Genomic DNA, 13,053 nt, shown 5'->3' with positions numbered 1-13,053 from the left:
AACGACTACTTATTGACTTTTGTTTGTGAAAATAGAAATTAGTTGAATTCATAGCGACATTATGTGCAACTAATTTCTTAAAAAAAAATACGAGGGACAATAAATTATTTATTTCTTTGACATTTTTAAAATTTGTTTTTTCAATGAAATTTTATTTTATTTATGCCAATATAGCAAAGTTGGGTAATTTATTGTTGAAGCAAATGATATACGGGCACTTTGGCGTACTTCCTTGCTCTTCAATCATTGGCGATTGTTATACGGTTAATATCTTATCATATCATTTTTTTCTCACTGACTGAAGGTCATGCTGATAGAAAAATATCTTCTTTATTTGTTGAGTCAGCAACTGTAATTCGAGAGTTATCTGATTAATTCCAATAGATGGAGACACAAATCGGTTCTGTTAGAAATGACAATAAAAAAACTGAATAAAAAGAAACGAATGAACAAACAACCAGAGACCAGAGTCACTTGTGGTCATTTCTTAGTCAGTCAAGAGCGGTTTTGACAAACGTGTATATATGTATATTAATTTGCGACATTTGTTGTGTTGATCAGTGCGGATGCAGTGCAATTTCTTTGACATACATATAGAACAACGATAGTATTCGTCAAGGGAAAGTTGCAAAAAATTTCAATTCACTTGAATCGTATAAAGTAGTTTGAATTTAGTATTATATTTAAATTAATTGTCTATAATAATGACTGCGATCAACAAAAATTTGCAACGTGAAAGAGAGAAGTGTACTTTTCAACCTGAAGAATTGACTCATTTTTTGGATGGTAATGTTCAAAAAACTATCGATCGTCGAGAAACAGGTGAATGTTTATTATTATTTAAAAAAAAACGAAATGTGCATTTTTTTTAAATATGTACAAATCTTCTAATCTCTCAATATAAAATCAATAGGAAAAATAAATAAATGAGGAAAATAATTGCCATCATTGAATAGATTCAATAAAATCAAATTCTAATTAATTGTTTAAAAAATAAGATTTCTATCTTATTCTTAATTTATTATAATAAAATTGAATATGTTTTAAATATTTAATTTTAAAAATCAATATACATAAATTGAAGTAAACAAATTTTTGAATTTTTATGAATGCAAATAAATGTTAATGGTATTACTTGATAGTTTTTTAAACAAAATATTTTGCTTAGAATTAGATATAATTCTAGTGAATAATTTATAACTGAAAAATATCAACAAAGTGTAAAAATCTTGGAAAAATAAAGCTACATTTGAATAATTTTTTTTTCAACTAAATAATCATTTACTATAAAAAAAATTATATCTATATAATACATTATCTTATTTTTGATCAAATTATTGCTGAAATATGTAAATTTTCAAAAATTTTAAAGATTTACTTTTTATTAATATTATCAAATTTAACATTGTTACTTTTTTTTATAAATCTTGATTTAATAGTTTTCACAGTATCTGGAATTCTCAGGGAAATAAAAAAAAATATATATATAATATACATATAAAAATATATCAAGTTTATTTATATTAAACCGGAAATAAATAATTTACTTTCATTATACTTGAATAAACATTAGTATTGAAACTATATATGAAATAGAAAAGCTAAAAAGAAAAAGATAGGAAAGAAAAGTCATGTTCCGCATGTAATATTACAATGGGAAGATTACGTGTATACGTGCTTAGTCATCGTAGAAAAATTTTGTTTTTTGTTAATAATAAATCTATCAATTTTAACAAATTTTTTTTCAATGTTTAAATTAATTAAATTAAATAATTTAATTAAAATGTAAAATATTCATCGTTATTTTATTTACAGAACTTTGAACTACGTTTATTATTTAGGAGATGAAATTCCGTCACGCGATATACGTTTATGTGTCACAATCGTGTCATAATCACAAGTTACTAATCTTTACTATTAAAATTGCATGTCATTTAGGTAAATATTTTGTTGAATTTCTTTTTTTAAAGTATTTTTTCTAAATGAATTTTTAATTTTCATTGTCTACGTGTTATTTCCTCTGTAAATAATATTTCACTTTTATTTTTAATGTTCAATTTATAATTTAAATAATGTACAAAGAATTTTTTCATTATTTTATTTTTTAATTTTCAGTGTAAACAATTTCAAGAATTTTTTTTATCGAATACCAGGGCAAATTGAATTATCAAAAAAGAAAAGAAAATTGTCAGAATAACAAGAATATCAGTCTCAAATTAATGCATAAATAATAATTGTATAGATTATACTTGAGATTAGAGTATTTCGGTGGATAAAATAATTTAACGTTTTGACAATGCACATAAAAAAATTAAATTTTTTTACTGTTTTTTGATGCAAACATTTTAGATGGGAGTTTATTTTAATACTAAAAATTCATATTTTCGTGTAATTTTAAAGGTCACAATATTTAACATATTCACATTTATGCATAAATTAAATTCACACTTTAGTATAGAAAATACATACTCATATTTATACTGATGCTAAGAATTATGTGATCAAAGATGATTTTGTAGAGTTTACAAGGTCATACATAAAAAACTATAATGTTATTTATAAACTTGAATGAATAAAAAAATTTCTTGATTGAAAATGAATTTTTTATTGAATAAATTGACATTATGATTAAATAATGCAATTTCCAATGATTTAAACACAAGTCTATTTTATTTTTTATTAATTAATTAAAATTCATCTTATTACATTAATGAAATACATACATAAATTATTAATTAAATAAGGTTAATTAAAAAATTATTTTTAAATATGTATCTTATTAATGTATTAAATAATTACAAGTGTACTATTTTCAAAGAAATAAATCTGACATTGAAAGAAAGCAGAAAATTTATAGTTATATTGTTAATTTATTTGTTTATTTACAATTCAAATTGAAAATAGAAATAGTTAAATTTCTAATTATTAAAACAAAAATTTTTTAAGTAAAATCAAACCGCATTAAACGACATACTTTCTGAAACGATTCAAACGTATCAATTTATAATTGGAAATTCAATCAACAAAAAACAAAAGAGATACAGACAATCTTAGTAATTTCTATTTTTAATTTTGTACTCAGAGAAAATATTTCAAAATCTAAATTATTTGAAAAAATGGAACTCTGAATTGATTAAAAAATAAAAAATGTTTATAATTTTGTTTTTTCGGTAAAATAAATTAATATTTGTTAACTACTTATATTTCATGAATAAATTTTCGTAAATTAAATTTTTATTCTGTAATTAATGAAAATCATACAAAAAACAAGAAATACAAAAGCAATATATTTTTTTTTAATTTGAAAAAAATGAAACAATCAATGACTTTTTTAAAAATTATATAATTTTTTATGATACTCATACCTTTATTCTTCGACTTGAATCAGGAATACATATTATAATTGTGATAAAAGTAAACTAAAAAGTTAAAGTTAAAGTTAAAAATAGTTTTTTGTAAGTAAAAAACAATAAAATTAAATTTCATTCTTTTTTTGCAGAGAACTTTTTTTTAAAGGATCCAGAGTTACGCATGAAACTTTCTCCAAAATATTTAAGTCACAAAGAAGTATATGAGGATGCTGTAAAAAAAAGTTGTTTGATTCTCAAAAAAGTTAAAGAGTTTCAAGATACGGGACGAGGTGGGGACATCAATATTTATTCGTGAGTCTTCAATTATTATTATTATTAAAAATTTATTTCTAACTTTTTAAATCATTTTAGAAATATATCTTTTATTTTAAGAATATTTTAAATTTATTTGCCCACATTCTTAAATTAGTAGTTAATTATTTTTCGATTTATATTTTCTCATTGTAAATATTAATTTCAATAGAAAAAAATATGGTTTAATTTTTTGTTTAGCCAAATTTTGGGAGGAATGCTCGGATCAGCAATTTTAAAAGATGGAAATCCCTTATCGTTACATTTTGTGATGTTCATCCCTACAATTATGGGTCAAGGAACTATTGAACAACAGGCAGAATGGATAACTAGAGCATGGTTTTGTAACATTATTGGCACTTATGCTCAGGTAAATACAACAAAGTAAAAATCATTGTTCTTCTTTTTAATAAATAGGTACATACTACATGAAATAAAAAATTGAAATAAGTAAAATAATTACAATTTCCCAAATATAAAACAATTTTGTCAATAATAGTAGAATAATTATTATCTCTTAGACAGAATTAGGACATGGTACTTTTATCAGAGGTTTAGAGACAACTTCAACTTATGACCCTTCAACCCAAGAATTCATTCTCAATAGTCCAACATTGACTTCTTATAAATGGTGGCCTGGTGGCTGTAAGTTTATAATTTTCAAAGTTAATTTTGTTTTAAAAAACAAAAAAAAGTTTAATGTATTACTCTTTAGAAAGAAGAATGTATTACTCTTTCTCTTTTATAATATGTTATATATTAATTTTTACTCCGCTATAACAATGAATTTTGAATTACAGTGGGTCATACTGCTAATTATGCAGTTGTTGTTGCTCAATTGTACACAAAAAGTGAATGCAAAGGAATTCATCCGTTTATTGTTCAATTGAGAGATGAAGAAACTCACGAACCTCTTCCAGGTGATCTGTTTTATATAATATGCAATATTTATAATATACTACTCATTTTTTTTTATTCAATAGTGAACATTTTTTATTCAATTTATTTTTATACTATATATGATTTTATAATAAACAATTTATACTTTCAGGAATAAAAATTGGAGAAATTGGGACAAAATTAGGCATGAATGGAACCAACAATGGTTTTCTTGGTTTCGATAACTACAGGATACCAAGAACAAATATGTTAATGAAAAATTCTAAGGCAATTAAATATTTTGTTTTTTATTTATTTATTTATTTTTTTGTTATTTTGTTTTTCATTGAGAGTTTAAATTTTAAATATTATTTTTACAATTTATTCACTGAATATAAAAAATAAAATTTCAGAATACTACTACTTTTCGCGCTCTAAAATTAAAAATTCAAATTTACTGTTGATATTAAAAATGTTGTCTATAAATAAAACTATTGAAATTGAAATAAAATATATTTTATTTCCTTTTCAGAATTTATTAAAATTCTAGTTCTTTGATTGTTTATATTTTATTTATATTTTAATTATCTTTTAATAATAAATAATCACTATAAACCATGTTTTAATGTATTCATATAGTTTATGAGTAAATTATCATTTTAGATATTGGAAGACGGAACTTATGTAAAAGCCCCAAACTCTAAATTAACTTATGGAACCATGATGTTTGTTCGGGTCGTTTTAATTAAAGATGCCAGTAGATATTTGTCTAAAGCATGTACAATTGCAATTAGATATAGTGCTGTTCGAAAACAGGGTCAAATTAAAGCTGAGTAAGTTTGTTAATAATAATAAATATTATTATGGTAATTTTTGATAAATTAAAAAATATTTTTGAAATACAAAAATTTGAATTAAAAATAACAAATGCCTGAAGTTCTGTAGGTTTAAATAAAAGAAATTATTTTTTTTTACTTTGTACATTTTTTAAAAATTATAAATAATGAAGTACATTAAACATTTAATGAAATAGTAATTTATTTTTGAATACAGAAAGTAATATTTTATAATAAAATTTGAAGTTAAAAAAAGTAGTAAACAAATTTTTCATTCATTTGAACGTTCAGAACCAATACCAATTTCATTATAAACTATATGAATAAATAAATTTTAATTGATAAAAAAATTTTTTCAGAGGACCTGAAACTCAAATAATTGACTATGTTACGCAACAGTATAAACTGTTTCCATCACTAGCAACGTGTTTTGCTTTACTAATGGCTGCTGATTATATATGGGAATTGTACAACAATGTCAATGCCGAATTAGACCAAGGAGAATTGGAAAGGTTACCTGAGGTAAAAAAATCTCAAAATCAACTTTCATTCTCTCTAAATCCTAAAAACATATTAAGATATTAATTTTTGAAAAACAAATCTTAATTTCATTGTTTTTCTTTTTTTTTTAAACAAAAATACTAACAATTAAAACAAGTTAAACGTGTATCTTATCTATTCTTATATTTATATACGCTCTTATCCTGTAAAGACGATAATAAATAATTTTCCTTTCTTTTTTTTTATCAATAACAAATAATTTTCCTGATGATTAAAATTAAAAAATAAAATAATTATTTATTTATTTATTTATTTAGAATTACAGACGGGTGATAAACCCATTATAAAGTTTAAATTGTAGACAATAATTTTGTCATATAAAAAAAAACAACTAAAGATTAACATATTATGGCCAGAGTTATTATAAATTATTATTAAATTTTAAGAACGGTTTCACGCAGCTTAGCAGTAAACCTAAGCTAACTCCAAAAAAGTCCAATACATCACTATAAAAATTTCCCTCACTACATACATATTCTATATATACATATTCCCTCATACATATTCTATATATATAGATTTATATATATTATGTATAAAAAAACATCGAAACTTTTCAAAAAGTTTTATTTTACGAAATTTTAAATTATAAAAAGAATTGTTGGTTCCGGATTTTCAAAAAAATTACAAGATTTTTTAAATTCAAAGTCAAACTTATATAAAATTTTAACAAATTTTTGTTATTTTGAATATTCAATTTTCTGTAATTTCAAATATTTGTATTTTTATTAATCGAATTTAAAAAAAAAATGAAAAATTGACATATTGCGAAATTAACCGCAAAGACTAAAAAAATGGTTTAAAATTATATTTTTTAACTTAGAAAGTGTGAAAAAAAATTTGTGAACAAATATATTTTCCTTATGTAGATTACTAACGAAAGAAGTAGAGAATTTCATTTATAAAATTTGGAGTAATAGATAAAAATATTCGAAAAGTATTAATGATATCACAAGTAAAACCTCAAACTAATAAAACTGAATTTCCAAAAAAAAATATTTCCAAAAATTTGAATTTTAAACATGATTGAATTTAATAAATAAAACAAATGAATTTAAAAACATATGAATATGAATTTTTTTAATGCAATGTAGAAAATAATGAATAGAAACAAAAAAATTCTTTTACTTTGTACAATGAAATTTTTATATAATTGAATTTTCCAAGTTATTGATTTTAATTGATAATGAATTAATTTTATTTTGACACATGATTATTCTATAAAAATAATTAATTAAAACTTTCAATTTAAAGAATCTTATTAGATATTATTTTTTAGACGAATTTTCATTTTTCGAATTAACATTTAACAGAATTTATTTTTAAGCGTATTTTTGCATAAAAAAATTTTAGGTACTGAACTATTAGAAAAATTTTAGTTTAACCGAATTTTAATTCTCATTCATTGTAATAGGAATTTTTAAATGTCAAAATTCCTAATTCTCTGAATTTTTATTTGATATAATTCTTAAAACGACGAATCTTCATTTGTCCGAACTTGCAAATCACTGAATATACAATCAGCAGAAAAATTTCGGCGTGATTTTTCAAATTGACCAATCAGAAATCATCATGAAAATCATGATTTGTAAATTTTAAAAACAGCGCCGAAATCTTTTTGTCGATTATTTGTTTGACGATTTTCAATTTTGGATAAATGAAAATTCACCGTTTTAAGAATTCTATCAAATAACAATTCGTACAAATTAAGATTCAGTGAATTGGGAATTTCAGCATTTAAAAATTCGAAGCACTTAAAATTTTATTAAATGAATAATTGCTAAATTAAAATTCTGTTAAATTAGAATGCTTTTAAATAAAAAAGTTGTGTAATGAGAAATTCTGTCAAATGAAAATTTTTCCAAATAAAAGTTTAGTACCTAAAAATTCTGTAAAGTAAAAATTTGTCCAATTGAATTCTTTAAAATGAAAATTCTAAATTATGATTTTTATGAGATAATCATGCGTCCCTTTTTTAAATATGTTGAATTTGAAAAAATTTATATTTTTAAAAATGTTCCGGTTTAAATTTAAATTTACGATTTTTAGTTTCTTTAAATTACTCTCACAAGAATAATGTGTCTTGAAGTTTTGTTGCTGACAGTAATTGAATCAAATTCATTCAATGTAAATGTGTCAATTACATACTTTGAAATAATAAATAATAATATTTTTTAAAAAATCTCAGTAATTTGAGTATGCATAGCAATTGACACACTAATTCTATTAATTTAAATTGATTTATTAATAAATAATTATTAATTTTTTTTAGTTGCACGCTCTATCATGTTGTTTAAAAGCCGTGGCTACTGCAGACGCAACAGTTGCAGCAGAAAAATTGCGTATGTCTTGCGGTGGGCATGGATATATGGACGCCAGTAATTTGCCAACAACTTATGGATTATTAACTGCCATGTGTACTTACGAGGGAGAAAATACTGTTCTTCTTTTGCAAACAGCGAGATATTTAGTAAAGGCATGGAAACAGGCCGTTAATCACGAGTCCTTACCTCCCACTGTCAAATATCTCGAAGCAGCTGCCCGACGAGGTAAACGAAGACCTTGGAAAAATACACTTACTTGCATCATCATTGCTCATCAAGCTGTGGCTGCTGGGTAATTACATAATGATTCTCTATAATATTATATTACTTTGATAAATATTTTTGTCTTTTTATTTGATATAAGGTAAAAAAAAATTCATTCCTAGAGATGAGAAAGACTTGCAGGCCTCGGATTATATAACTTTTTCGACTTTTTTTCGACTTATTTTAATAAGATGCGACTTTTTCGACTTTTTTTTTTACATTTTTCACAAAATTTTAAAACAAAATACGTCTTTTTAGTATACAATTCAGATCTTCTTCAGATTTTCTTTCTTTTAATTATTGAACAAATTTTTAACAAAAATTCTTCTCTAAATTAATTATTTTTTAATAATTTTAATGAAATTCTTCACGAATTCAATTATCTTAAACTATTTTTTAATTAAAAATTTTCTGAAATCCAATAATTGTCTAAAATTAAAAAAAAAAACAAATCAGCAAATAAAGTACCAAAAATTTCAATTCAAAATCACTTAAAATTCAACTATTTTCAAAAATTTCAATTTAAAACCTTCTAAATTTTAATTATTTCTATAATTTTCCATCTAAAACTCTTTGAAAAATAATTTCAACTAAATATAACTCTTCCGAAATTCAATTACTTTTAATGATTTTTATAATATTCTTCGAAATTTTAATTCTGTAAAATTTAATTATTGTCTGTAATTTAACAAACAAACTAACTCTTCAAAAATTCTATTATTTTTAATAATTTGTATATTTCTTCAAAAATTCAATTATTTAAAAAAATTTTAAACATAAACTCTAAAATTGAATTATCAGAAATTAAAAAAATAAAAAACTACAGCAGTTTAAATTTGCAGAAAATTTATTTCAAATCTAAAATTTTTTGCAATTCAATTATTTAAAAAAAATTTAATTTAAAAATCTGTAATACTTAATTATTTTCCGACAATTTTTTAACCATTAAAACTAAAAAGTATGCCAAAATTTTAAATTGCTTAAATTGGACTTCAAAAAAAATTTTAAAATGGAACTTTATTCCAAATAAATTTTTTGAAAATATTCTTATATAGAATTATTCTTCTTAAGGAATTAATACAATGAATGTAATGTCTAATAGCATTAGTTATTTAAAGTAAAATATTTATTAATTAATTATTAAATTTAATTAAAATAAAAAAATTGACTTTTTCGATTTTTTTTAGAATGTAAATCGACAAAAACGACTTTTTTTGTACCTCAAAGTCGATCCGAGGCCTAGACTTTTCACTTGAAACATGGAGAAAAAAAATGCCTCAAAAAAATTTCTAAAGGGAGAAATAATATTTTCCTTGTCCTCTATATTTACAATATAAATAAAAATCAGTTAAGAGGAGGCACCATCCCTAATTTTGGCATCATTTGGGTCCTAAAAACATATAAGATATTCAAAAAAAATTAAATTTTAAGTTTTGATCATTTTAGAAATTAAAGTCTTAAAAAAATTAATATTTTAAATATCTATCACACAATTTTGACTATTTTTCATCGATAATTTTTTTCTACGCTTTTTTAATGATTCTTCAGAATCACTCGTATGGATTTTCAAAAATATTAATTATTTCAAAAAATAAAAATTCTAAAATGATCAAAAATTTAAATTTTCTTTTTTTTGACCACCTTATATGTTTTTAGGACCCAAATGATGCAAGAAAAAAAATATAACCTCGTTTAATAATTTAAATTTAAGTGGGTCAAAATTGGGGGTGGTGCCTCCCCTTAATGAAAAATAATTGCAATAATTATTTTCGATAATAATTCTTTTTCTTTTAATTAGTCTTTGCCCGTATATTTTTCAATAAATAAATAATATTGTTGAACAGAAAAATTCAACTAGCTGTTGAGAATATGGAAAGGCGTATCAAAAGTGGAATGTCACAGGAAGATGCTTGGAACGCAACAAGCATCGAATTGTCTCAAGCAGCAGAATCGCATTGTCGTGTTTTTCTAGTGGAAACTTATATCAATGGTGTCAAGAGGCTGACATCGGTTTCCAAAAATCTTCATCAGGTTTTACTGCAAATTTGTGAAATATATTCAATTTACTGGGTTCTTCAAAGAGTTGGAGATTTCCTGAGAGTGAGTTGTAATTTGTTTCCATATAGTTTTAGATACGCACGCATGAATATATTAAAGCTTTAAAAAATTCAGTATCAAGAATTTTTATTTCACAAAATTTCATTAGGTAAAATGTTTATGTTTTTGAATTATAGAAATTCAGAATTTCTATTTTAACAAATTCTGATATTTATTATAGAATTTTTAATTCTTGAACAGAATTTTCATAAAACAAAATAATATATCTATTTATTGGAATTTTGTTTAAAATTTGAATTTTTGTTAGAATTTCCATTTCACTGAATTTTTATTTGTTCGAATTGTCATTTGAATACAATTCTTAAAACGCCAAATTTTCATTTGTCAAAATAAACATCCGACAGAAAAATATCGGAGGGAATTTTAAAATTGATCAATCATAATTTTCTTAATAATTTCTAATTGGTTAATTTGAAAACTAACCAATCAGAAATGTAAATAAAATTCTAATGGAAATTCCGCGTTTTAAGAATTCTATTCAATTGATTATTCATGGAAATGAAAATTCAGACAAATGAAGATTCGTAAAAAATAGAAATTTTAACATTTAAAAACTCTACTCATTCAAAATTCTATTCAATGAAAATTTGATTAAACTAGAATTTTTTAAAATTGGTATGAATGAAAATTTTGCTAAAATTAATGTTCTATTAATGGTATTTTGTTTTATGAAATTTCGGTTAAAATTTAAATTCTAAATAAAAATTCTATTAAATGATTATTTAGTGAACTATACAGAATTTGGTAAAAAAAAAAAAAATTCTCTCAAATGAAGATATGAGTATTCGTTTAGTTAGATAATAATCCCATTAAATATTAATTCGAAAAAATAATAAGCCGTCTAAAAAAAATTCTATCTAATAAGTTTCTGTCAAGTAAAAATTTTAATTAGCAGTTCTATTGCACTAATTCTAGAGTAATTAAACTTAGAACTTCAGAACTTATTTTTGCGTCCCTAGTAAAACAGCGTAGATGTGGTATTTTTAATTTTAGAAAAATATATTTATCTTTTCATTTTCTTTATTTCATGCGATATTTTTAGCTCTAAAAGGTAGTTTTATTTTTCCACTATAAACTTTTATTTAAACAAACTATAAATAATATGTATTATTTACCTCAAGTTTTATCATTATTTGCAGTTTTCCTGTCTCAATACTCAAGATGTACCTGTACTTCAAAAACGACTTGAAGAATTATTATCCTTAGTCCGTCCTAACGCCGTCGGTATTGTTGATGGATTTGATATTCGTGATGAAATTTTAGGTTCCGCTTTAGGCGCTTATGATGGAAATGTGTATCAACATCTTTTTGATGAAGCTATGAAAAGTCCACTTAATCAAAAGAGCGTCAACGAATCATATCACAAGTATTTGAAACCATTTATGAAAAGCAATTTATAAATAGAATACGATAGAATAATAATATGAGACGTCAATTATATTTTTATAGAAATATTTTAATTAGCAATTTTCTAGGAACTAAAAATAGACGGGGGAAAAAAAGTAATGTACCCCTCAAATTGAATATTGAATCCAAAGATTGTAAATTATATAGTATTTGGCGCAAAATTTATTTTAAAATACATATTTTGATTAAAAATTATTCAAAATTAAATATGAAATATTTATGGTTCAATTGTAAAGAATTTATTCTTTTTAAATGATGTTGTTATATATAGAAAATTTATTACAACGTTTGTGTGATATCGTGGGACAATAATGTATAGTTGTAGATATTGTGTTTAAAAAATTTATAAACGCACAATTTCTATTTTCTTTTTATAATGCCCTTCAAATGTATTAAACATTTTGAATTTATAAATTACTAAGTAATTAATTAGTAAAATATTAACATTTTTAATGAATATATAATTTGTAATTTGTAATTTAAGGATTGAAAATTAAATAAATATTATTTTTATACGGGTATGGAAAAAACGCGGAGACTTGGGTGTAAAATATAACATTATAATATTTAATTATTTTAGAGTTTTTTAACGCATTACATGAGTAACTTTGTAAAAATGAAACATTTTTATACAAGTATTTGTTTATGTTTATGATATTATATGAGATTATTATTATCAGTGCTCAATTTTTTTTACTATCAATAATGTTAATTTATGTTGTTTATTTCAAATATAAATATAAACTGTCTTTATATTATCAATTTTTTTGAGATTTTCTTTATTTCACAATCCAACGCTTTCTTCTTGTTGTTTCCTTATTGTTCTTTTTTTCAGTTTTCTCACTCCTTGTTAAAGAAAAATTTCATAAGATAATAAATAGTTCACAAATTTATACATATATACCTATTATAATAATATAAAACTAAAATTTAATAACATATTTTTGAATAGTTGATTTCAATTTTTATTTCAAATTAAAACAATTCAAAATTGCGGACCCT

The 13,053-nt window shown here is 22.5% G+C and overlaps 1 protein-coding gene across 2 annotated transcripts; it reads left to right on the top strand.

The window, feature by feature from the left end:
- The first annotated feature begins 434 nt into the window (after nucleotides 1-434).
- Nucleotides 435-12,813, top strand: LOC127280369 (probable peroxisomal acyl-coenzyme A oxidase 1). Of its 2 annotated transcripts, XM_051303325.1 has the most exons (12): nucleotides 435-822; nucleotides 1,816-1,938; nucleotides 3,500-3,662; nucleotides 3,864-4,032; nucleotides 4,184-4,307; nucleotides 4,463-4,582; nucleotides 4,714-4,829; nucleotides 5,205-5,374; nucleotides 5,737-5,899; nucleotides 8,211-8,554; nucleotides 10,371-10,626; nucleotides 11,784-12,813. In XM_051303325.1, the coding sequence occupies exons 2-12, from the start codon at nucleotides 1,845-1,847 to the stop codon at nucleotides 12,042-12,044; spliced, it is 1,980 nt and encodes a 659-aa protein (XP_051159282.1). In that variant the 5' UTR covers nucleotides 435-822; nucleotides 1,816-1,844; the 3' UTR covers nucleotides 12,045-12,813. The 2 variants fall into 2 exon arrangements, with proteins under 2 accessions (XP_051159282.1, XP_051159281.1); XM_051303324.1 differs by lacking the exon at nucleotides 1,816-1,938 and having other exon boundaries at nucleotides 436-822.
- The last annotated feature ends 240 nt before the right edge of the window (nucleotides 12,814-13,053 follow it).

The sequence above is a fragment of the Leptopilina boulardi genome, unplaced genomic scaffold (assembly GCF_019393585.1).
Source record: "Leptopilina boulardi isolate dan_hultmark-lab unplaced genomic scaffold, ZJU_Lbou_2.1 LbouV2_240, whole genome shotgun sequence".
Classification (NCBI taxonomy): domain Eukaryota; kingdom Metazoa; phylum Arthropoda; class Insecta; order Hymenoptera; family Figitidae; genus Leptopilina; species Leptopilina boulardi.
The sequence above is the reverse complement of the archived record's forward strand: the minus strand, read 5'-3'. Positions and strand labels throughout refer to the sequence as shown.